This window comes from Fusarium solani (assembly GCF_023522795.1).
Source record: "Fusarium solani strain SB1 chromosome Unknown bctg00000013, whole genome shotgun sequence".
NCBI lineage: Eukaryota > Fungi > Ascomycota > Sordariomycetes > Hypocreales > Nectriaceae > Fusarium > Fusarium solani.
In genome coordinates, this window is record NW_027072145.1 from 1,005,458 (window position 1) to 1,030,212 (window position 24,755).

The 24,755-nt window shown below is 51.8% G+C and overlaps 8 protein-coding genes across 8 annotated transcripts; 4 read left to right on the top strand and 4 right to left on the bottom strand.

Annotated features, from left to right (window-relative positions):
• Window positions 1-3,413: 3,413 nt before the first annotated feature.
• Window positions 3,414-4,259, top strand: MRS44_017200 (uncharacterized protein; the record flags this gene model as incomplete). Its single annotated transcript, XM_046282462.2, has 3 exons — window positions 3,414-3,594; window positions 3,699-3,866; window positions 3,907-4,259. The coding sequence occupies 3 exons, from the start codon at window positions 3,414-3,416 to the stop codon at window positions 4,257-4,259; spliced, it is 702 nt and encodes a 233-aa protein (XP_046127090.1).
• A 964-nt stretch (window positions 4,260-5,223) lies between these two features.
• Window positions 5,224-6,198, bottom strand: MRS44_017201 (uncharacterized protein; the record flags this gene model as incomplete). Its single annotated transcript, XM_065617678.1, has 1 exon — window positions 5,224-6,198. One exon carries the CDS (start codon window positions 6,196-6,198, stop codon window positions 5,224-5,226), a length of 975 nt encoding a protein of 324 aa, XP_065473750.1.
• Window positions 6,199-8,382: 2,184 nt separating this feature from the next.
• MRS44_017202 (uncharacterized protein) lies at window positions 8,383-11,647 on the top strand (the record flags this gene model as incomplete). Its single annotated transcript, XM_065617679.1, has 6 exons — window positions 8,383-8,430; window positions 8,473-9,067; window positions 9,127-10,241; window positions 10,306-10,801; window positions 10,960-11,508; window positions 11,562-11,647. The coding sequence occupies 6 exons, from the start codon at window positions 8,383-8,385 to the stop codon at window positions 11,645-11,647; spliced, it is 2,889 nt and encodes a 962-aa protein (XP_065473751.1).
• Window positions 11,648-12,629: 982 nt separating this feature from the next.
• Window positions 12,630-13,499, bottom strand: MRS44_017203 (uncharacterized protein; the record flags this gene model as incomplete). Its single annotated transcript, XM_046277391.2, has 1 exon — window positions 12,630-13,499. The coding sequence occupies one exon, from the start codon at window positions 13,497-13,499 to the stop codon at window positions 12,630-12,632; it is 870 nt and encodes a 289-aa protein (XP_046127088.1).
• Window positions 13,500-14,762: 1,263 nt separating this feature from the next.
• On the bottom strand, window positions 14,763-15,881 carry MRS44_017204 (uncharacterized protein; the record flags this gene model as incomplete). Its single annotated transcript, XM_065617680.1, has 2 exons — window positions 14,763-15,464; window positions 15,855-15,881. The coding sequence occupies 2 exons, from the start codon at window positions 15,879-15,881 to the stop codon at window positions 14,763-14,765; spliced, it is 729 nt and encodes a 242-aa protein (XP_065473752.1).
• A 252-nt stretch (window positions 15,882-16,133) lies between these two features.
• On the top strand, window positions 16,134-17,499 carry MRS44_017205 (uncharacterized protein; the record flags this gene model as incomplete). Its single annotated transcript, XM_065617681.1, has 4 exons — window positions 16,134-16,143; window positions 16,236-16,638; window positions 16,698-16,986; window positions 17,050-17,499. 4 exons carry the CDS (start codon window positions 16,134-16,136, stop codon window positions 17,497-17,499), a joined length of 1,152 nt encoding a protein of 383 aa, XP_065473753.1.
• A 67-nt stretch (window positions 17,500-17,566) lies between these two features.
• On the bottom strand, window positions 17,567-18,495 carry MRS44_017206 (uncharacterized protein; the record flags this gene model as incomplete). The annotated part of the gene is made up of 3 exons (XM_046280253.2): window positions 17,567-17,911; window positions 17,984-18,370; window positions 18,451-18,495. The coding sequence occupies 3 exons, from the start codon at window positions 18,493-18,495 to the stop codon at window positions 17,567-17,569; spliced, it is 777 nt and encodes a 258-aa protein (XP_046127086.1).
• Window positions 18,496-18,721: 226 nt separating this feature from the next.
• On the top strand, window positions 18,722-24,413 carry MRS44_017207 (uncharacterized protein; the record flags this gene model as incomplete). The annotated part of the gene is made up of 6 exons (XM_065617682.1): window positions 18,722-22,487; window positions 23,047-23,207; window positions 23,273-23,651; window positions 23,737-23,854; window positions 23,922-23,986; window positions 24,175-24,413. 6 exons carry the CDS (start codon window positions 18,722-18,724, stop codon window positions 24,411-24,413), a joined length of 4,728 nt encoding a protein of 1,575 aa, XP_065473754.1.
• Between the last annotated feature and the right edge of the window lie 342 nt (window positions 24,414-24,755).

Here is a 24,755-nt window from a genome sequence, read left to right on the forward strand (position 1 = left end):
ATGGGGGTGGCAGGGGTAATGGGTGGGTGGCTTCGTCGTCATTCGAATGGGAACGGCCCTCGTGGGCTGCAAGGATGTGGAGATAGCAACGGGGCAATGATTACCCGATCTCGACCGAAAGCCGATCTGGTCGGCATGCAGTGGGAGGCATTAAGTATGAATACCACCTGGGGTCCGGACTAGCCGGTCTAGCCCGACCGAGCCTTTGTTAAGTGGCCGCTTTTAAATTACAACTTCAACCTTCAGTTACATAAATCTGGTATTTCGTATACTAACCTTCTGCCGCAATTACTACAGCTACCTAACCGTAATAACGGCGATAGCTACTTGCCTCGAGGTATCACGTAACGCGTTGTGATGTGTTAAGTGTATTGAAAGAAGGAAATCTAGTCGTAAAAGCAGCATCGAAATAGCCGGCCTAATCGGGCTAGTCGGTACGGTAAGAAGTCTTCATACTTACAGTCTGATTAAAACGTGACTCCATTGCGGAGCACGTAAACCAAGAGGGCGCGGGCGGGATCGGTGTCTCTAGGCCGAATGCGGGAGTTGAGCCACTGGGGGGGCACTTTTGTCGGATACGAAGGTGGTGATAAGTCAAAGATGAATGATGATCTCAAGATGAAGAACAGATTATTGATTGATTCATCTCTGTCCCCTCGTCTTCTTCCTTCTTCGTCCTCATTATATTTGACGAGGAGAGGCTACGATATTAGACCTGCCGAACCTGCAACAGATCTGTAACACCCCTCTGACTCTCGTGATGCACTCGTGTGACAATCTGGGTAGAGGCATATGCAACAACTTTCTCCTGAAAGGGGGGGCACTTTGAATCTGACCGCTTTTTAATCAGACCGCTACTTATTGCTCCCACTGTATCCAGGACGAAAGTCCCGAGGCCGAACCCCGGCAAGGGACTGCAGGAGACAAGATATCGACCTGGGTCCAATAATTATGTGGTTGCCCCGCGCCATGAAACGCAGCGACCGGCTCAGGAAGGCGGCTGTTTTACCTAAACAGCGTGTGCTTTCTTCTGCACTGAAGAACCTCAACAAGGCCCGTTCGTCCCACAAGCTACCTCTAAATCGGGTTTTAATTCCTCCGCGGCCCATAGCGTGGCTCGCCATCCGTCATGACCACCGTCTCATTGAGAACTGCCGAGAATGTGTCGGCTCACTAGCGTGGCGACTCACACTCCTCCCGGCGCTGCGCAACCAGCCAATTCATAGATCCCGGGCCCACAACCAAAAAAAAAAAAAAAAAAAAAAAAAATTCGCGCTTCAGGCCTCGAAGAGAGCCAATGCATATTTGTTCAGATGAGATTTAAGTAGTGCATGGATTCCTTCAACTTGAGACGTGGTTCCATTACCGAATTGGGTGTGTTGCTCGACTCATGCCTTCACAAGTTCTCTTGTATAGTTCAAGCTAGAATGTCTCGACATATCCCTACTTCGTTGACATAATTCGGCAGGTACTTCTTCTCAAATTCCTAAACGCGTTCCTTAAACGCCCCCTCGTTCGGTAGCTTATGATGGGGTGCCAAACTGGTGGAAGTCAGCCCGACCAGTGGTGTCTGTAGCACTGCTTGTTGCTCGGCTGTTGACAGCTAGTTGTTGCTTACGAGAGAAGGCGGGGTGACATGGACGGAACACCACTTTGTTCGCATGCTATGGACAAAGCAGCAAGAATGAGAAATGGACGGCATTTGCACCAGCATTCATAGAAGCGACACAATGATTCCCCGCGCTGGTTTGTTCATATAACGACTTCAGCTGGTTCATTGCCCAAGTATATTATCCTCCGTCTCGCCGCTGAGGAATGCAAAAGCTATGCAAAAGGGTCGTTGGCAAACGTCGACCCTAATCATGTCGAGGAGCGGCATGCCATGCTTGTTCATCTTGTACGTGCGGTCCAGTAATAGTATGTCTGGGTAAGCCTGGAACCCGGTTGAGCTAACAGCCGTGATCCAGCCATCTGGGTCGAACTATATTCGGCTCAAAAGCGTTCTTGGGCCAGCTGATTGGCGAGCACATGGATGAAGCTTTGTCTTTCGCAGACTCTTCGTCACGTAGCTGCGATACAATGGTGGTACGAAAAGTAGATCCACGGGTACCCGTGAATCTAATGGCCTCAGCCTCTTCCTGACTCTTCGTGTCGGTACTTTATCATGCAGCAAACCAGTCCTGAACTGTAACGAGCCCCGAGTATTAACCCACCCGGCTCTACGGTCTGTTGGAGCACAGAAGGGTGTCTGAGACCAGTGAACGAGCCCACTTACCCTCTCCATCGCCTCCTCTTCACATTCGCGCCACAGCCCGCCCGCTGCTGAGCACCCATGAGATCACCGATTGGCGACCTTCCGCCATGGCTGCGGCCGCCTTGTCACCGCCGGCCTCACACCCCTTCGGTCGAGCATGCTAAGATTCTAGGAACATGCTTCGCCTGCGCGATACTGACTCGCGCCACCCGAAACTCTAAAATTTAGCTGCGCTATAATTTACGGGTCCGATCGTTAGCTTGAGGAGGGGTTAGGGACCTTGCCTGTTAAAGGCCTTGCTGGCGATGGAAAGAACTCTATCCCCACTTCCCCATATCGTGGGTCCCTCCAATACCCCACACACATGTTATCTGACGTCGAGCCATATCGAGCAGTACTTCCGCCATCCGAGTCTGTAACACCTCTCGAATTTGCCTGTTTCCGGGCCTTTCAGGCTCTAATTCTCGTAATGAGGAGTCCCGGAGATCGAGGCCAGGTTTCTTCATGACTCGTGCCGCCCGCAACGAGACTCCAGACTGCTTCGGGGAGAGCCTCGACCGTGTCCAGACTGGAGCCTCGATCCCATCATTGTCACCACCATCTCCGTCTCTTACTGGAGCAGCCCAAAAATCTCAGCGTGTTTCAAACCATCGATAGCAAAAATCATTGGACAGACGCAACGATGTCGCGCTGTATTCAGAATACGCGCAGTCGCCTACTTCCCTTTCCAGTAACAGCGAGCCCAAAGTGGTGTGCAGAAGGTAGGCTTGGGGCCTTCCCTTGTGTCTGCTCCGCGGCTTTGGGAATACCTAATCTAAAGCCTCTCCCCCTCACCTACCGCCCACTCTCCATCTATCTCCAGGTCCATTACCAGCTCAGCTCTTAGTAGCTTCAGATGAATTTTGCTCTTTCATCTTCTTATCATTTATACCACCGCCTCTCCTCAAACAATTCCTCTCACCACCTCCTGCCTTGTTGCCTGTCAATTGCATCCATATAAAGACAGACAGACGGAAGATGTCAGGCAGAAACTCAACTCATTGTCCCAACCGTGCCTGGGCTGTCTAGAGGTTCGTCGTTGGCAATAGCGACGATATCTATTATCCCGACGGCTCTCTATTTCAACTCCTTCTCTCAACCAACTTCAACCTCTCTCACAATGTCCATGTTCATGTCACAACCCGCCTACGCCTACGCGGCAGCTCCTCCTCCTCCCGGACAGAACTCAGGTGCTAGCAGTCCTTTCAGCACCTCTGTCAACCCCGATGAGGACTGGACCAAGATCTCTGACCTTGCCGAGCGCCGACGGGTACAGAACCGCATTGCTCAGCGCAACTACCGTATGTTTCCGCTTAACTTCGGGAGTCTGATTTTCACCGGATCTCACTCTCGGAGATTCCTCAAGTTGATTCTCAACCAAACTGACATGGGTTCCCGTTTGCAGGCAAGAAGCTCAAGCGTCGCCTTGAGGACCTCGAGCGCCGTGCTAGCTCTTCTGATGATGCTAAGTCCGATAAGCAGCCCCAGAAAACCACCAAGTCGAAGCGATCCTCCTCCTCTACGTCCCAAAAGCCGCAGCCCGCTACCCCCGCCAAGCCTGTCATCTCTCAGGGTTAGTTCACTCCTCCCAGGGAGCCGGCAGACGATCTCAGACGATCTCTTCGTCCCTGGCACATACGGCGACTGGGCTCACTCCAACAGCCTTTTCCAGCTCACATACTTGACTTATGCGGCTTCTGATGGGATCCCCCTCGCTCCCCATGGCTCCCCAAAGACCCACCTGACCATGACTACCGCTGACGCCTACCACAACTATCTCAATGCTTCCGCCGTGCCCATGATGGTTTCCCCGATGACGCATTTTAGCGATACCATCAAGCGGGAGTCGTCCCCCAGCGATGACTGGCTGACCCCTTACACGACATACGGCTACATGCTGCCCATGGACTTCAACACTCCCAGCCCTTACGACCAGTCCAACCTTCTAGCAACTAGTTCCAATTGATTAGATGCGTTGTTGTGTTTTTATGGTAACGCATTCCGCAAGCGAGCCGCTCATTCAGATTTACACCTTAAATCGCAATTCTAAGAAAATTATAAAAATTTCAAAACAGGCCTAAAATAACTGCAATTTTGAAATGAGGTTAACAAAATACGAAATTATAAAAGAAAATTTTACTAACGTACATGATAAGCATGCGACGCATCCAAGTATGCGACGCACTTTTTACTACCCTAAAGGATTTAAACTATGATAAAAACGCAACAAATCAATTGATCAATTAACGCTACTCACTATACTCTTCCCCAGACGTCTCAATCACTACCTGACACGTTCTTGCATTATGCCCGGGCTTGCCGCATACACCACATCGCCGAACACCCGGTCCGACCGACCTTCCCCGACCACCACCTCTTGACGATTCCGCAACTACCTGCGCATCAACATCCATCTGATCAATTGCTTGCCTTGCTTGATCTACTATCATTACCCCTCCTTTCTGTAGTCTAGTCCTTTTGACCCTCCGGCGCCGGCTTAGTATCTCATTTGCCTGCCGAAGGTCTTGGTTTTCAGCAACCAGTAAGGCAACCTTATGCATAACTGCCTTTGTCCCTTTCTCAAGAGACTTCATAGCTGCAATAATTGACTCTGGAGAGCTACTATGATGCCTCCTGATTCGTCTTTCGAGGTATTCAGACTGAGATCCGGCCTCAAGCACGGTCTTTGGGGTCTTTGAGACCCAAGGGGTCGTAGGGCTGACTACCTCCTCGGCAGGCGTTGGAGTCCGTAGCTGCACATCAAGCTTTGAGACTATACTTTCTGGGTCAAGAGGGACAAGCCCAGCTCCTCTAAAGGCTGACCTGATGTTTCTTTCTGTCATAGTAGCCTGATGCGCGGCGTAGAAGGCTGGAAAGAACTCGGTCTTAGAAATATGGGTTATAGAGCATCTGATCAAATGCTCTATTTCTCAACCATAAGCCTGCTTAAGCAGGTTAAAGTACCCGACGTCAAGAGGCTGAAGTAGATGAGACGAATGAGGCGGCATACAAAGCGTAATAATCTTCTTTTCCTCACAATATCTCTCAAAGTCGACGGAGTGGTGACTTTCGTGGCCGTCGAGGATCAAAAGACGATAGGAACCAACTGATCGGTTGCTTGTACACCGGTCAAAGTGCTTTAGCCACTCGAGACCGATGTCGTTATCGGTCCAACCATTTTGGCTCGTTGCAATAGCCCAATCGCCCGGGAGGTTGCTTTCTTGGTACCAATTGGCGAGGTGATATTGGCCCGCACCGATGATAAACGGCTGGATCGCCCAGCCTTCCGCATTGATCGCCTGAATGACCGTAATCCATTCCCGGTTTCCAGGCTGCACTGATTTTGGCTTTCCACGCCTATCTGTGCCTGTGACGACCATTCCGCTCTGAATTATGCCCATCATAAAGCCGGTCTCATCAAAGTTCCAGATATCATCTGATCGGATGCCATACTTCGCGATTGTATTCGCCACGAGCCTAAACCAATTGCGAATAATGGTTGGATCTTCGCACTTGGCTCTCTGGTAGTCGTATTTACGAAAAAAACGCGTCTTAAGCTCTTGGTGTCGCGTAACGAAGTTATGAGCCCAGCGCTTGCCGACGGGTGGCGCGTCGCGGTCGGCGAGCAGTCGGTTGGCCATTTCTTCAACAAAACGCAGTCGCGGGGGAAATCCTCGCGAATCTAGGTCGAGAATAAACTGAATTAGGATCTGTTCCTCTAGATCAGATAGTCGGCGTGACTTTGGGATCCAATCGCATCGCGATTGAATGCCTTGTCTGCGACGACGTAGCCTTGGCTCGGAGACCTTATAGATCTTTGCAGCGCGTCGGACGCTTAGCTTTGGGTCATTTTGAATGGCCTGAAGGGCAAGAAGGGTTCTAGCCTCTGTATTTGGGTCTGACATGGTTGGTGGTTATGGAATCAATTGATTAAGTGGAAGGTTAGGTGTAGGAGGGAAAAGTGCGTCGCATACTTGGATGCGTCGCATGCTTATCATGTACGTTAAATTTTATGTATTTTTGTTTATCCCTTCAATTGTGTTAAGGCTCCCGAAAGTACCTCGCCCCACACCACCCCTGTCACATGACCAGTATCGGAAGGCCCTGGGTGGGGGGCTTCCAATTCGGCACCCCCGTGGTCGCAGCCGCTCCCACGGGGGGCGCGTTGACCAGCAAAAGGGGCCCTTGACCCGCAAAACAAAGATACCTCCACAACGGAGCTGCTACCACCAAAATAGAAGTACCTCTTTTTCATGAATAATCCCGCATTCTTGCACACATGACCCTGTTACCCGTTGGTCGGCCCTGTGGGGCCCAACTAAGAGGGAAAAGCGAAGCGCCTCTTAGTTGGGCCCAACAGGGCCGACCAACGGGTATCTGCAACCCCGCTCGTGATATCACCAACTTCGGCCACCTTTGATAATTCAGCTCGAAGGGCGTTTTATTCAGCCCGAAGGGCGTTTTACTCAGTCAGAAAGAATCGAGCATAAAACCTCCTCTGATTGGCTAATTAGCCAGGCATATGCTCAACTCGTGCGCGAATGGGTCGGCTGTTAACGCCACCCAATGAAGGCCTCGCCACAAACCACCCCCTGAGCGTTGACTTGGTAACTAGCTAGCTTGACAAACTCTCCAAGAGTTTTCAGTTCTTCTTTACTTCAATGCAATCAATTTGTTGGGTTGCTAAGCACGATCCCGACTGAATAACCCTCGTGCCCTTTACTCCGTACACTAACCTACGTGGCGGATGCTTCCCTTTTCTGTCGAATCTATCAAACCCATCAGGTTACTAACGGTATCCAGGTTCACATATTACCTCCGCAGCCAGCATACCTCTCAAGATTCCCCGGTTAACCTGCCTCCGGGAAGCAGTGCAGTTTCCTCCCTGATCATTCAGACCTGATCTACCTCCCTCAAAGACAGCTTCCCCATCGAGATCTATCACGGTATTGGACGTAAGCCGTCGCAAAACCTCCCTGCCCGGGCGATATCCAGCAGTCTAGGTGGGTAAGAGGTGGATACATATACGGCCAGATGGAGGACCATATACCCGAGTCAGTTCGAAACTGCCACACCTGCAAGCAAGACCTGCCCGAAGTCGAATTTCGAAGCGTCAAGGACCCTACGAAGTTTACAAGAGTCTGCGCTAGCTGTAGGGCACGCTGAAGGGAACGTGTAGCCGAATCCCGAGCCGCCGTCGCCGCCATGCGGAACATCGCCTTAAGGCAATCGCCACAGAGCCACGAAAAGGACCGATTCTCTAGCTAACCTGACGCCTCCAAGGCGGGCTGCGCCAAGGCTTGCGTCTGTGCACTGATCACAATCTCCTGCCACATCTGCTTTATTCCGTGGCCTGGCGCCCGCATTCCAGGGACCATCTAGATCTCTGCTGGGGCCATCTACCCCAAGCGCGGAAGAGGGATCTTCCCCTATCCCTCCTAACATTAGCCTGCCAACAGTGGTTCTGGGCACGCCAATTCCTCAATGCACTCTTCCAACGGCTCCTGTTGTGCTAGGCACGCCTATACCACAGGAATCGTTCCCTACCACTCCTTCATTATTGCCACAGGGACATCGTCGCGGCCGCTATACACGTCAAAGCGCACATGCTGAAGAGCGACAGTTTGATCAGATAGTTGATCCACCTTTTACAGGGGACCTTAACTTGCCTGCCCTTAGTGAGGAGGATCAGGCCCTTGTGCGGGAGTTCTATACTGCCCTGAATGACGACAAGCTGCATAGCTGCATTCGCTGCCGGGAGCATTGGTTCGATATGAAGAGAAATAGCTTGAAAATCTGCAGCCGCTGCATTAGTCGAGACAGGAAGAGAACCCCTGACGAGCCCTACTTCTTTAGCGCTGCGAATAGCCTTGAATTCGGGGAAGTCCCGGGAATCTGCCTGACCTAACAATGGTTGAGGAAATGGTGATTGCAAGGGTTCACGTGCACGTGAAGGTCCTACAGGTACGTGGCGCTCAATATAAATACGCGGTCACGTTGTCCACTTCCTTCGAAATGTTGGTAGGCTATTTGAAGAGCTCCCAGTCCTACCTGAAGAACTAGATATTGTACTCCTGCGGCCTCCTAATATGGAGGGCGATCCTCATTTCCAGCAGCAGTTCGCTCACGATTTCCGGGTACGCCGCTCATGCCTGCTGGCCTGGCTGCATTACCTACAGCACCATCACCCAGGCTATCGCGATATCGTCGTGAGGCAGGATCGTTTGCAGCGGCTTCCTCTTGACGGCAGCATAGTTGCTTCCATTGCTAGCCAAGTGGCTGACATACCTGACGGCGAGGTCCCCCAAGGCCCCGTTGAGGAGGCTGTAGAAGAGGATCCTAGCGATGCAGACGCATCAGCGATCCCGAATTTGCAGGTTACCGAAACCGAATTAAACGCCTTGCAGTCCCGATTCCCTCATGGTACCCCTGACCCCGAGCGTATGACTGATCTTGAGCATATGCCGCCTAGCGCGCAGGCTCAACACCAGATGCCACTACCTTCCATTCGCAGGGCTCCTATCAACGAATTCAACCGTTCCCAGCCGCTGTTAACGCTCGCGTTCCCTACTCTCTATCCCGACGGCAAGGCGGACTTCGTGGAGCCTCGCCTACGAAGCGTCACGTACCAGGACTACCTTGCCCATGCGATGAGATGGCAAGACGGACGTTTTGCCCGCCATGAGACGTGGCCTTTCGTCGCCCTCAACACGCTGTTACGTGCGCAGGTCAGAAAGCGAAGCAACTACTCAGTCAAGCAACACGAAGGCCGCCGTCAACCCCTTACGCGCGCTGACCTAGAGGAAGCAATGGCTAAGCCTGATGAGTCAGAGGCTCACGGAACGATAGCCAGATTAACCACTACAACCCCTTGCTTACCGTTGCGTGGCTAGCCAATACAGATGTCTCGCCCTGCACGAGCCTACAGCAGGTGATCGATTACGCAGCCAAATACTGCTCCAAGTCGGAAAAGAAGAGCGAGGCTTTTGCCCAGATTGGGAAGGCCCTGATGCCCCGGGTCAAGGACCACAACCCCCTGATTTCCTTCACGTCAAAGCTCCTAAATCAGCTAGTTGCTAAGCGGGATTACTCAAAACAGGAGGTTAGCCACTTGCTCCTCGGCTTGCCGTTACAGGAGGGCTCACGAACCTGTCTATACGTTGACTGCCGTAATCCTGACATGCATTCCTGCTCCCTACAGATCGATGGCGATGAGGTTGACGAGGCTCTCAACATCTACGAAAAGTACTGTCGACGCCCAGAGGCCCTAGAAGACCTGACATACGTTTCCTTTCTCAAATACTGGAATTTCCCCTCTAGGAACCCTTCCATGTGTAAGCAATGGCAGCTAAGCAATGTTAACGGCAGACCTCGTGTATTGGTCTACTTTCCTCGCTATCGGGCTGATCCAGAAGGTCAACAGTGGCCAGATTACTGCCGTGTAAAGCTAACATTGAACCACCCACATCGCCGGCTTGATGAGCTCCTCACATTTGACGGCCAGCGTTTTAGTTCTCATGCCAAGGCCTTCTCCTATTGTTGGCAGCACCACAGTCATGGTGATGACCATTACGGCCGGCCAAAAGAGGCTCGATTACAGCCTCAAGAGGATCAGTACGAGACTCTGCCTGTGGAGGAGGAATTTGATGACGAAGACTGGATCCGCCTCGCCGCCCTTTTACCTGACAACCCCCTTACCCAGGAAGGACTTGACCTACTTGGCCGCCGCGATATCGACGTCAATTACGACTGGACACGGCATGTGGGCACTGATCAGGAATTTCGAGACAGCTACTGGAAAGACCTTATCGCTAGCCACCCTATAGCCAACGATGTGGAGGTTCTTGGCCCTCACTGGCGTGACCAGCTTAACCCACAACAACGGCTCGTGTACGACACCTTCATGGGCCACTTCCAGGCGCAAAATCCTGCTCAAATCCTTCTCCACGTTTGACGGTGGTGGTGGTACAGGCAAGTCCTTCCTTATCAAGGTGCTTTCCTCCCATCTTCAGGCGGCTGCCCTACCGAATCCTAGTCCTATTTGCCGCGCAGCGCCAACAGGCGTTGCGAGTAACCAGATACAGGGCGGCACCATACATTCGTTGCTACGTCTCCCAGCAGGTGGTGCTTTTACCGACCTTCCCCCAGCCGACGCAGCCGCCCTTCAGTCCCGTCTACGGCACGTCAAGTACCTCGTTATCGATGAGAAGAGCATGCTCGGGCTTGAGCAGCTGGCGCGGATCGATTCCCGACTGCGGCAGGCCTTTCCACAGCGTAGATTCGAGTTCTTTGGTGGTGTGAGTGTCTTGTCTGTAGGCGATTTCTTCCAGTTACCACCAGTCCGGCAAAAGCCCCTGTATTCGACTAGCACCAGCCTGTCTTCATTGGAAAGGAGAGGGCAAGTGGCCTACCGGTTATTTGGCCGCACCGTCTTCCTGACCACGGTACAGCGCCAGGCTGGTGATGATCAGGCCCGGTTCCGTCAGGCCTTGCAAGAGCTGAAGTTAAGTTATCTATACCATCCTGGAACCTCCTTAGCAATCGGGTACAAGCCAAGCTAACGCAGAGCGGGGTTGATAGATTCAGGGCCGCTTTGCGGGTGTGTTCTACAAAAGCCCGCGTCAGCGAATACAATTACGAGCATATGGTACACCTCAACTCCCCAGCAATACAGGTGGAGGCAAAGAATCAGGGCAGCGGCGCGGGACAGGCGCCAAGCGACAACGCTGGCAATCTATCCAACAAGATCCCTGTTGCTAAGGGCGCCAGGGTAATACTCACGACTAATCTATGGCAGCCAGCTGGCCTAGTTAACGGTGCCCAGGGTACTGTATACGATATCGCCTGGAATGCAGGCGCCAACCCATGGGAAGACCCCCTGGCCGTTATTATGGTGGATTTCGGTAGCTACGATGGACCGCCGTATCTAACAACTAACGAGGGCAGGAAAATCGTACCCATCCTTCCCGTCACACGGGATTTCCTAGTGGCCAACGAGACCTGCGCTCGCACGCAGTTTCCCCTGATCGTGGCATTTGCCATCACTGTTCACAAATGCCAGAGCCTAACGAAGGATCAGATAGTTACTGACCTCGCTATACGCGACTTCCAGGCCGGTATTAGTTATGTTGCCGTCTCACGAGTTACCTCGCTGCAAGGCCTACTCCTTGAGGCGCCTTTCGATCGTCAGAGCCTCTATAACACGCCCACGGAAGGTTTATACGCCTGCGTTTCCTACGTACTGCGTTTGTGGCTATCTATAAGGCAGGAATGAAGATGCGCCTTGCTGACCAACAACGCCGTCAGGCTCAACAGCTGACCGATCCGCCGTATCCACCACGCTACATTGAATAAACGATGTGTTGCTATAAGCTACATGGAAAGGGGAGGTTTGACAGACGGTATATAGTTAGATTGGGCCTGCCAGGAAGCGTGAGAGGGCACAAACTCCCTTACTACAGGTTTGAAGCGGTTTAACAGCTGGTTACCCGCCGCAAGAGAAAGGGGAGTTCTAGGGGGTCCTCTCAGGAGAGCTGAATTGCAGATATACGATATTTACCCTTCGGGCTGGATATTCAGCCGTTAAGTCTCTTGCCTTGACAACTTAACGGGTGTTCGAAGTATTTTTATTCCCTCAGTGAGACAATTTAGGGCAAAACACAGGACGACAACGCGGTTGACTCGGCAAGCGCTCCTTTTATTTAGCCCCACTGCAAGCCAGAATGATCGACCGCTACTTTATCTGGTTGTCAACACCCGAGACTAAGAACCTGTATTTCTAATACAACCTCGGATTTCGAAGCCAAGTTTAAGAGAATTGAAATCGATTGCTTCAAGCTTCGTTCCTCAAGGCTGTTTTGCGCAACCCGCGATCGGGTTGCCTCTCGTGTCAGATATATCAGATGTATAGACGCTTGTATCTGAATTGATTGATCTGATGAAATTCCATATCTAATTTGAATTGATTGATCTGATTGATATATCTGATTGTTAATCTGATCTAACGGCAGCCCTGGCCATCGAGGCAAAGGTCAACGTGAAGTTGGGGTTTAACGAATAAAATGTCGGTGATAATTAGGGCCTAGAGATAGCATGGCAGTTGAGATTTTCATGGTTGAGACAACGAATTATTAGAGTGCTTTGAATTAATCAGTCAAAAGCTAAATGACTATGAGCAGAGTACCAGTATAATCCCCTCTTCATCTAGCTGTGCTTGACGATGCGATCAACAAGACTCTTTTATACATGAAAGTGTGACCAGACACCTTGCAACCCTTTCCCCTTCAGCTTCCTCCATTTCGATACCCCCACCGTGGCGCCTCCAAAAGATGACTGCTTAAGCGGAGCAAGGAGAGCCAGTGGACCCGGCGTTACCCGCATACTCGGCGTTGGCGCCACTAGGGAAGCCACCGTTGTTGCTAGCCTTAGGGGCAGTAGTAGCAGGGGCCTCACTGTTGCTACCGGAGCTAGAGCCATCCCAGACCGCAGGGCCGGGCATGGGGAAGGTCTTGGCACCGTTGTAGATGCTGAAGTTGGCGTAGTCGTCGGTCACCTTGTAGGCACCGGGGAACTTCACCATGGGGCCAGGCTTGCCGTTACCGCCACCGGTAACCTTGACCTGAGCGCAAGAGACGTAGTGCTCGGGTTGGTTGACGTGAGATCGGTGGATACCGATGTGCTCAACCCGGAGGAGGTACTCTCCGTCAGGAGTGCCGGCAGGGATCTTGACATCAACGGAGGCAGAGTCGTAGTTGCACCAGGCGCCCTTGGTAAAGTCACCGCTGGCGTTGCAGACTCCCTCCTCCATAATCTTGAACCAGTCACCCTTTCCATCGTAGGACTTGACGTCACCACCGGCATCAGACATGTAAGCCAGAGTAGGGCCAGGGTGCTGGATCTTGGCACCAACACCGAGGGTGAAGGTCATCACATCACCAGCCTTGATTTCCAGAACTTCGGTTTTGCCGCCGGTGGTGTCACCGCCCTGGTTGCAGATGATATCGTCGCCGTCAACGAAGGAGTTGTCCCTGATATCGGCGGCAGGGTTAGAGGAGAACTTGATGGGGTTGTACTTGGTAGGACGGGTGAAGTCGCGGATGTACTGGAAGGGCCTGGAGGTAGCACCGTTGACAGCAGTGGCGTCGAAGAAGTAGTGAGCAGAGGCAACCTGCGAAAGGGCAGCAAGAGCGACAGCGGAGAACTTCATGTTGAAAGATTGGCGTTGGAGATAGTGAAATTGAGTGATTTGCTGGAGACTGGCTCGGTGAATTGGAACGAAAGGAACGAGAGACTAGCTCTTCGAAAGAGAGACTGAAGTGAATGAAAGAAGATGAAGATCTGTTGATGGAGAAAAAAAAAAAAGTCGAGAAGGACAGAGCAGACGAGAAGCATTTATAGATTCTGGTTCCGAACCCCCCTGTCATTCTTTGACGCCTTGAACAGGGATATATGCATGGGTCACTCGGGGATTGCACCGGAATCAGATTTCATCCAGCCAAAGAATCCACTTGGACAACTTGCCCCAGTTTGTTAAATGCCAAACGCCAAGAAAAAAAATTGATCCCCGTCATTGTCGAACCCTAGTAGCTGCATTCAACTTGGCCTATGTTTTTGCCCTCGCTTCACATGTGTTGTTTCAGACTCCCGTGAGCGGACCCACGCTTCCAGGGAGTGTTTCAGTGGCTATTATTTTATCGCACCAATCAAGTACGCCATTAAATATAACCAAGGTTCTGGATGACAGGCCGCCTAGTTTCGCTTATTTCCCCTATGAAACAACTTAAGAATATCTCTAATGAAGACTGCGTGCGCGCCTGTGAGATAAGGCGGATCAGGCGATACTTAATTATTAAAGCTATACCCAGAGGGCTGACTAATAATAGGCGCCCCTCTCTTCACCAGGGAGGGGGCGTCACAACCTGCAAGTGCGTCACGGCTGTAACCGCCTCACACACCGTAACTGCACCACATCTTGACGAAATAGAGCCCGAATTTAATAAAAATACTAAAATACTACGTCACCCCTTGCACTTTAGAACGATGGTGCAAGGGGTACAATCAGCCGAAGGCTGAGACTCCGCGGGCCAAGCAATTATCTACAACCATTACATTATTTACGCACTGGAGCAATTTTTGTAACATTTCTTCTTGTCGCGAGCAGAATCACCTAGAATTATGCAGAACCGTGGCCTATCTTGTAGGGATTCCGTGTAAGAACCTGTCATCTCTGAAGCTGCTGATCCCTCATCTTTATCTTCATACCATCCGGGGGAGACTCGTAAATCAGGTGATTGCGATCAAATGGGGCATCGACCATGCAGTACCACCCACTGGTAACACCCACCTACCGGTAAGCGAGAAAAAACAGTTTCCCCATACAAACTGCCATTTTTCAACCCCCTCATAAACAGTCACCAAAAATATGAAAAACAAATTGATTCCTATTTTTCAGTTTAGAATCGAATGTATTTTAATATTCTCTTGGTCTTTTAACTGCGCGGCCTGCGGGGGTGCGTGCGACAGGTAACTCTTCTGCCTCCGAATTTGAACTCTCATCCTCTTCCACTCCTCCGACCTCGATCACATCCTCAACAGCCTCTGCCTCTTCAGTTGACTGGATTGGGCTAGAAATAGCTTCACCAGCCCCTAGAGTCTCGGCTAATGTCATGAACTTCTTGTTGGGATTTGGTATCGCCTTTCTCTTCTTGCCTCTACTTAACCGGCCGACTTCCTCCTCCAGACTGGTGATTCTTGCGCTTAGCGAGGCGATCTTTGACTCTTGCGCTTCGAACCCTTTCGATATCACAGAGTATCGTCTTCTCGTCGAAGGGCTCTTGTTCTTCCCCAGATCTCTAATATGACGGCTGGTCTTTGGCGTATTATCAGAGTCGACTTGCCCGTCTCTGTGGCCATCTGATGCAGGCGTCGTTTCCTTCTTGTCCGGCTGAATCTCAGGATGTACGAGCGCTTTCCGTCGTGAAATTGGCCAGTTTCCAGTCACTCTCCAGCCCGAAAGGATGTTTTTCTTCGTCATACCCACTTCCCTGGTTTTGGCATAAGCCTTGATGAAGTTGACCTTGTCCACCGGTGCTGAATCAGCCAGGCTTGTCAGTTTTTGGAGCTCTTTGCGATAGGCAGCCTTGGAGGTATTTAAAACGCCATTGCCAAGTGGCTGTAGGCTGTGGGAGCAATGAGCCGGCAGATAACAACAAAATACGTTGTTCAAATGGCACGTAGCCATCCACTCATCCTGGATTATAAGTCAGCGACATTTTGGTTCCCAAGATTCAGAACAGACAGGTACTCACAGATACATGGCTTCGATGACCATCTAATATGATAAGCCTCCCATCAGACTCGTCTTCCGGTTGCGTTTGGGGAAGATAGACCTCTCTGAGCCACTCGACTGCGTCCCAAAACCACGGCGAGAACGTGACTTGGTCAGGTACCTGCTCTAGTAACCTACCATCGTTTACTCCAGAAATGGGGATAATTCAACCCTTATTCTTCACAGCCCTGAAATACAGTCATCCCGTCTGGCGACGCAGAGCTTTGAACGTACTCTCGAGATGCGGCAGGGAAGGTCCATGGTGTGGTGAAATTGAGGCCGCGGTGGCCTCGGTTGTGGTTGAGGCAGAAGAACGATTAGCCGACAATCCACCATTAAGTATAGAAAGTTCCGAACATGTTACCATACACGAACCGAGTAACATCGTGGAAGGTCGAAGGATCCATTCATGTTGGGTAACCGGGTATGTGGATAGAGAACCGGACAACATTAGCAGCGAAAATCGGGGTCTACGAACTGGGGCGAGGTTTGCAAAGGTCCAGATGAGCAAACATGTTCTCCAGTATGAATACTGCATTATTAACTCGTATATTTATGAGGACCAAAGTAATGAAACCCGATACCTGATTCAGGCAACATGCTAATGGTATGTAGGCTACCACCTGTGGCGGAATGTCGGTAATGTTATATCGTCTACCATGGCCCTCGGCTACCATGAAGACTTGTCGACCAAATACGAAACACCCTCGTTCCTCATTAAGCTACGAAAGGCGGCATTTGCTCGAATCTACTCACTGGATAAGAACTCATCTCTTTTTCTCGGTCGCCCACTTCGCTTGAGCAAAAGATTTTGCCATTTTCAGCTCCCCGACAGTCGGCTTCCATTAGACTGCCAATCACCGTTGCCGGATGAGCTAGGTCTCTACCAATGGGATCCGGACTCTGCGATGAACTACCGGGCAGAGACTCGCTGGTCAGCCCTCTGTGCCTTTGTCAAAGAAGATGCCATAGAGCTCTTATTTGATGTTAACCGGTCTGACTGCCGGCAAACCGTTGAGTGAGCTAAAAACGCCTCGGGCTGTTGCGTTTTGTTCTAATCATCTTGGAACGTGTTAGGGCGCTTCAAAAGATAGCAGATACACAGTGGAACTCACTTCCAGCCCACTTTCGAGTTCAGGATGGCATTAGGAACCATTCAGATAGTCCATTTCAACGGGACTTCATCGCCAGCATCCGACTCAATTACTTACACGTGTCCTTCTTACTCCGCCGCCTTGGATGGGACCGACTCTCTGAGCCCAACGCCCCCCTAATCGAAGTCGCCATCGAGATGCTTAAGCTAGTTGTCGAGCTCGTCATGTTGCGAGAGGAACTCTCAAACTCGGGCACCAAGCTGTCTTGGAAGGTATGTGTCCAGGTGGGCGCCGCCGGGATCCTCCGAGTTGGTGGATAACGCTGACATATATAGATTGCTCACTATGGGTTACCCGCCGCGGGCATCATATTGCTGGCCATGCTCAACCCACACTCGACTCCGCCCTGCCTCCGGACGACACGGAGCAGCGTTCTCCAGGATCTTACGGTCTTGACCTTGGAGATTGAGAAAGGTACAGTGGCGAAAGCGGGAGACGCCAACTACGCCCTGCTGACCAAGGCCACTCAAACGATCCATCGGTTTCTAGATTTTACTCTGAGTGACAAAAGGGCTGTACAGCTGACTACGGTTCCCCAGCTGCCGGAGGGGCTCCAGAACGCGGGCACGTGGGAGCAGCAGCTTGGTCAGGACTTCCTGGAATCTGAATTGTCCTTCTGGGACAATATGGCGGATCATCCATCCCTCTTCAGCCATTATCTCTTAACAGAAGGCGAAGGACTCGATGGGCCTTCTCTGCCAGTGACAGTCGCAGGGGGGTCCTGATATCTCGGGAGGCTTGGGACTCTAGATCTAATATGACCTGCGCAATATCAATGTCAATTTTAACACCTTATTTATAGTGATAGTCCAGGCTCTGCATATCCTTGCGGATCTTGTACCTCTCCTCGGCGACCCGTAGGACGTCAAGATCAACATCAACCACTTCAACCTTGTCTTCGCCTGGCGGGATACTCCCCAGGGCGCCCATGATAGGCAAAGTGACCCTGCTAAGCCCATCCGCATTGCAGAAAGCAACTACGGCGTTGTTCTCAAAAGCCCTCGCCGTCAACACGCTGCTCAGAAAGGTTTCCTCCGCACCAGCATTAAGCCCGCGAACATCCTCGCCGCCAGCTGTGGACCAAAAAGCCGGAATGATGATCAAATCAGCTCCGTCGCGCGGAAGCTTTCGGGGAAGCTAAGGTCCCAACAGATCAAGAACCCAGCCCGCAGAGGCCGCCCGTCAGCATGTCTCAAGGGAGTGTCGAACGCCAGGTGAGGAGCTCGACCAGGGGTGAAATGAGGCCGTTCGGGATGCCAAAGGTTTTTCTTCTGGTAAGACCCGCAAATCTCGCCCGTTCCGGCAGCCAGAAAGTAGGCCACACTGCGTAGACCCTCTTTGCCGCTGTCGCCGAGATTCGCCGAGATACGCCTCGCAGATGGTACCAGGCACGATATTGATATTGAGTTTCCGAGCAAGTGCTTGGTAGTTGGCCAAGTATGGCTTCGATTCTATAGTAGCGGCAAAGAAATCAGGATGCTCAGGCTCCCAAGAGGTGAGATGGAACTCTGGCAAGACAGCGAGGTGGCATCCCTTCACAGCCGCTGATCGCAGGAAGGATTCTGCAATAGCAAAGTTCTCCGCCACCGCAGCGGCCTGGAACGGGTGTTAGAGAGCATTGCCGCATGGGAACAGCAATAAGCTGAAGATGCAGGGCTTGGTGGTAGCGGTCTTACCTTCGGGCTAAATTGGCAAAGAGCAATCTTGAATATAGGCGCCATCTTGTCGCAGCGAAAATCCAACCTCGTCGATGCGTAGTGTCAGGGTCGATGAAACGCACTGATAACTTATCGGATCCCCAACGGCCGAATACGTAAGGAAGAATTTGACGGTAGGACTACACAGCACCTACCAAGCGGACAACATGGACGTCGACAACCGCGAATGAGACACATGGAATCACTCTCAATACTACAGTACAACGTCAGGAAATCGAGAGACATCGTCATGGCTACCCTCCTACGGGATCCAAGGGTAATGAAATTCGACATCCTAGCCATCCAAGAACCATGGACCAACCCCTTCATGCACACCACACACCACCCGGCAAAAGACCAGTTCCATCTATGCTACCCCCGAAATGAAGGAAGAGACCCAGCAAGGGTATGTCTATACATCAACAAACGCCTCGATCATTCAAAATGGCAATTCGAGTCGCACAGTCGGGATCTTTGCACAGTAACGATAGCCTTTGGACAAGGAGACGAGAGGAGAGAGATCAAGCTACACAACATCTACAACCCCAACCGAATGACAGAGAATAGGCGAAGCGTGCTACCCCAACTGCGAAGGGTGCTCGACTCAGCTCAGCAAGCAGATCAGATACTGATCGGAGACTTCAACCTACACCATGAGATGTGGGGAGGCTCCCATATTCCTCGAATAGAGGCAGAGGCAGATGATCTCGTCGAGATTATGGAAGACTATAACCTCACAAACACTCTGGCACCAGACACCATCACTTACGAAAAGAACAACAGGCGGACAACGATTGATCTCTGTCTGGTCACTCTCGGCCTAGTCGACCGGGTTATCAGATGTGAAGTAGACCGTGGTCTCGATCACGATTCAGACCACCTGCCGGTTGTAATCTTCCTCGATGTGTCAGTCAAACAGCTCAGCAGAGAGCCTAGCAGAAGCTGGAAGTCGATAGATGAAAAGAAATTCAGGTCTGCGGTCCTGAACAAGCTGCCGCCGCAGCGGAGACCGAGAACCCGAAACGCACTTGATCGGTACGTGGGGGAAATAGTCGCAGCGCTGAAGAATGCAATAGAGACAGCAGTACCACGAAGGACATGGTCACCCCAATCCAGACCCGGCTGGGATGAGGAGTGTACGCAAGTGCTGGCTGAGGCCAAGCACCTCAGGCGACTCCACAATCTCTACCACACGGAAGAAACATGGGAGGCATACCGAGCAGCCAGAAACCACAAGGGCAGGGTAATCAAGAAAACACTAAGAAGAGCGCACCGAGAAAAGGTAGAGAGAGCTTCAGTGTCACCAGAGGCTCTCTGGAAAATGGCGAAATGGGCCAGAAACAGGACCATTCAGGCACCAGAGATAACACCTATACTGGAGCACCCAGACACCTCTCAGATGGTCTCAGAGCCAGCGGAAAAGGCAGAGATCTTCAAGAGAGCATTCTTTCCCTCCCCACCGGAGGCAGAGATTGGCGACATCGAAAACGCGATTTACCCAGACCGAATAACGATGCCACCCATTACAGAACAAGAAGTGGAGAGAGCCATACAAGAAGCCTCGCCGCTCAAGGCCCCCGGCCCTGATGGCATCCCGAACAGAGCATTGCAGCTAGCAGCGACATGGATCAAGCCTCACCTGTCGGCAATCTTCAATCAGAGCCTCAATCTCGGCTATTGTCCGCAGCACTTCAGGGAATCGACAACAGTTGTACTGAGGAAGCAAGGTAAAGACAACTACACCATCCCGGGGACTTACCGGCCGATCGGGCTGCTAAACACCATGGGCAAGATCATGGACGCTATAATAGCACACCGCCTGAGCTACGTGGCAGAGACATACAACCTGCTGCCTTCGACCCATGTGGGAGGCAGAAAGTTGAGATCCACCGAGCACGCCGTGCATCACATCATCGACAAGATTTATGAAGCGTGGAACAGAGGCCGAGGGCAGGTGGCTAGCTTACTCCTGCTCGACGTCTCAGGCGCATTCGACAACGTATCACACCAGCGGCTCCTGCACAACCTGCGGAAGAGGAAGATTGACGAGAAGACGGTTAGGTGGATATCGAGCCTCCTAGAGGACCGGCACACCAGGATCTCCGTCGACGGGTTCAAAACCGAGTTGTACAAAGTACGCACGGGAACCGTGCAAGGCTCGCCACTTTCACCAATTCTCTACATCTTCTACAACGCAGACCTGATCGAAAAGTGTAACCTAGCAGACGACACCTCGGCAACCGGGTTCATCGACGACGTGGCGATCCTAACATGGGGAGATACAACCGCGGAAACATGCACCGAGCTTCGAGGGGCACTTCAGATAGCCGAGCAGTGGGCGAAAACCCATGCATCGGTTTTCTCACCCAGCAAGTTTCAGCTCATACATTTCACCAGGGCTCGCACCAGAATAGATACCCGGCAACCACTGCAGACAGCCTGGGGTGAGATCCCGGCAAAGCCGACGTGTAAATACCTAGGTCTCATCATGGACTCGGCGCTGCAATGGAAGCCCCACGTAGATGAAGTACGGCGGAAGGCGACGAAGACAACCTCAGCCCTCAGCAGTCTGGGCAGCTCAACCTGGGGCCTTACCCTGCAAGACATGCGAAAGATCTACCGAGGGGTGGTGGTGCCACAGATCATATATGCATGCTCAGCCTGGTCAAACTCAAACTGGAGAACGCGGACCATGCCATATCCAAACAAGACACTGGCACAGCTGCAGAGTCTGCAGGCGCGGGCAGCCAGGGCAATATCTGGCGCCTACAAGGCCACATCAGCCCCCGCTCTAGACATCGAAACACACCTCCTTCCCATCGAACATCAAATCTGGAAGCATAATGCTGACTGCCTGGGAAGAATCAGCAATGGGAAACAAGAACCCCAGCGCAACTCCGGTCAAGCGAGAGAAGAAAGGACAAACATAAGCCCGCGCAGAGCAATACAAAAGGCCATACAGGACGAAGGAGGATTTGATCTGGAGAAAATGGAAGCTATCACACCGCACGTCGTCCCACCATGGTGGACGGGCCCAGAAACGTTCATCGAAGAGAGCGTCGAGAAGGCGCAAGCGAGACACCAGTACAGCACCAGCAACGAGCCAGATGCCTTCCACATATACACGGATGGAAGCGGTATCAATGGCCACATTGGCGCTGCTGCCGTGTGCACCACTATCAACCAAACCAAAAACGCCTACATGGGCGATGATTCCGTATCAACGGTGTACGCCGGTGAACTGCAGGGAATTTCCTTGGCTCTACAGCTTGCCCGGGAGGATAGAGACAGAGGCAACGCCAGAAAGAAAGTCTTGATATACACAGACAACCAAGCAGCTATCCGGTCGGTGGCGAGGCCCAGAGGCAAATCCGGGTCATACCTTCTCCAAGACATTACACAGCGAATACAAGAACTACGAACACAAGGTTTGACCGTCGAGATCAGATGGATCCCGGCCCACAAGGGGATATACGGCAACGAAGCGGCTGACCGAGCGGCCAAAGAAGCCACAGGATGGCGACAAAGAGGTCCGCCGGGACCAAGGGCACAGCAACCCCCCGTACTGCATTCCTTGAAATCCACGTTGAAACTGTGGTCGCGCAGAGTTGTTAAACAAAGATGGCAAACACAGTGGCAACAGGAAACCAGGGGCCGGGCAACCCTCAGGCACACGCCAGAGCCAACACCGAAAGTACTGCAGCCACACAAGCACTTCAGCAAGAGGCAGAGCGCCATTTACATCCAACTCCGGACGGAAAAGATTGGGATGAATGACTTCCTCTTCAAACGAAGAGTGCCAGGAGTCACCGGCCCGAGATGCAACTGCGGCGAAGGACGGCAAACAGTAGCCCATATCCTGCTTCAATGTAGGAGGCATACCACACTTCGAAACCAGGAACTGGGGCAATTTCTAGGACGTCGAAATCTCCGACAACTACTGAGCGAACGCAAAGTAGCAGCAAAGGTCGTCAAATTCATGGAACAAACCCAGGTCCTAGGGCAATTCAGGACCAGTTCGTAACCAGACGAAGCTGAGCGCTGGGGAAGACTGTAGGTAGGAGGACACATACACGGGGCGTATGACTCGCCCCGTAAGAGCCTGAAAGCATGAGTACATTAGTATTTAGAACCACGACCTACAGAGGTTGGCAGCCGGTTGTAGATAGAGGTTTGAGGACAGAAGTGGGAAGTCTGGAGACGGCTGGCCAAACACCATTTGGCGTTTGGCGAAGTGGGGCGCAACGGATAAACATTCGGGGCGCTTCGGCTGTCGGCCAAACCCCGCTTACCGGGCATGGCTGCCGGGGAATGGCGGCTAAAACCGAGTAGGAATAGAACCTGAACCTGAACCGGAGGTATGGAATTGTGCCAGCGATGACGACAAACATTCACGGGTATGAGGTCAGCCGAACGTCATCTACCATTTTTTTTTTCGCACGCTGCAGTTGGGCCCCAACAGCTCCAGGGAACTGTGATATATTGGTCAAGGAAAATCATAGAGGATTTCATTATTTTTGACCTTGGTTGGACAACTTCCATCGAAATTCTGAGCCCAGTCGAACAAGTCGCAAGACCACTCGAGAAAGCCTATGAAGGGCGATGCACCATGGGCGTTAGGTGTTATGTGGACATTGACATTCATCACTCTCGTCTTCGTGATCCTTAGAGTCTACACGCGTGTCGTCATTGTCAAAACCTCTGGTGTCGACGACTTTGTGTACAACTTTGCCTTCGTAAGTCGAGTCCGCCCTTAACTCCATCGCTGCAAAGCAGTCATATGCTCATGGAGTCTGTCCAGATTCTCTTACTCTTATACACAGTTTTCATACATTTGTCGGCAAACTATGGCTTCGGCCAGAACATGTTCGAGATTGAAGACGTTGAGGATGCGGTTCGGGCAGTTCTGCTCGAGGTAATCGGGCAAACATTTGCCATTATTGGTATGGCAGTCGCGAAGTGCTCTCTTGGTCTTTTTCTCCTGCGCCTTGTCAGCGTCAACATGATATGGCACAGGATGGCAATCTGGGCTACCATGGCAGGCCTTATGTTGACTTCCATCTCGGTCGTCTTCGTCTATTGGCTGCAATGTACTCCACCCGCGTACCTCTGGGATCACCGAATTCGGGGGGCTTCTGCCACATCAATTCCGTCCCGGCTGCTTTCACACTTTCCAGTACGTACGTGCCTACCGAGGAAGTCGGAAGTACCACCATGCGGCAGTCGAAGGCTTCTTGTTTAATTGCTAACATGATGCCCATAAAGTTTTCTGCATCATTGTCGACTTCTTCTTCGCTATTTTCCCCTGGGTATTACTCTGGAACCTTAACATGAATACGAGGGAAAAGGTTATTATTGCCGGCAGTATGAGTCTTGGTGTCTTGTAGGTCACGATTCACTTCTTGACCAGGCTTATCGTCATTGCTATGCTGACTTACGCACAACCACAGTGCCGGCGCCTGTGGTATCAAGAGGACAATGGAGTTACCCAACCTGACCGAGCAGAATTACCTTAGTGTGTAGCTCCTTATTATCACCGACGGATTGCGGCACAAAAGTGGCCAAGAGGTATTACTGACCAACCCACCTGTGAGCAGAGGACACCGTCCGCGCGATCGTTTGGTCTGCCGCCGAGATCGTCGTAACAATGGTATGCATTGGTATTCCGGTCTGCCGACCGCTCTACAAGCGTGTCTTCCAGAGGCTCACGTCCAACGGTGGCGGAGAATCCCAGCTTCCCCGATGTTCAGCTCGGCTTTACCGGTCCTCCTACCAAAGCATGGCAGTACACAGGCCCGACGGGCGACAACTCGAATGACGAGATCCGAGGTGCTGAGTTCAGCCATAGCCAGGCGCCACCCGATATCCGCACGAGCAGCTATACGGCAGGACAACCTGTTGGGGTGAGGATAGAAATGAGGCAAGGCTCACGGGGAGAGTGAACGACCACAACTCGCATCAGGCAGCAGGCTGCTGCCTATGATATCGGCAGTTTGAACATAGGTAGAAGAGACCGACCTTCGTCGCTTCCTTTGATAGGATCAAGCAGGGCGATGTCAATCATCTCTTCTGCCCGCACCTATGTTGCACACTTCAAACTTCTGAGTGTTATGAGCCCGGTCTGCCGGCTTGTGTGGCCCAATGTCGCATATCACCACTAGGTTCGTGCGACTGGATATGAAACGCGGCCCGTACTTTGGGGTCATGTATCCGGTTTCACATCTAGCTTGTCGCATCAAGGATTCCAATCCTAATGACATGAGCTTAAATAGCTGTGCCTGAAC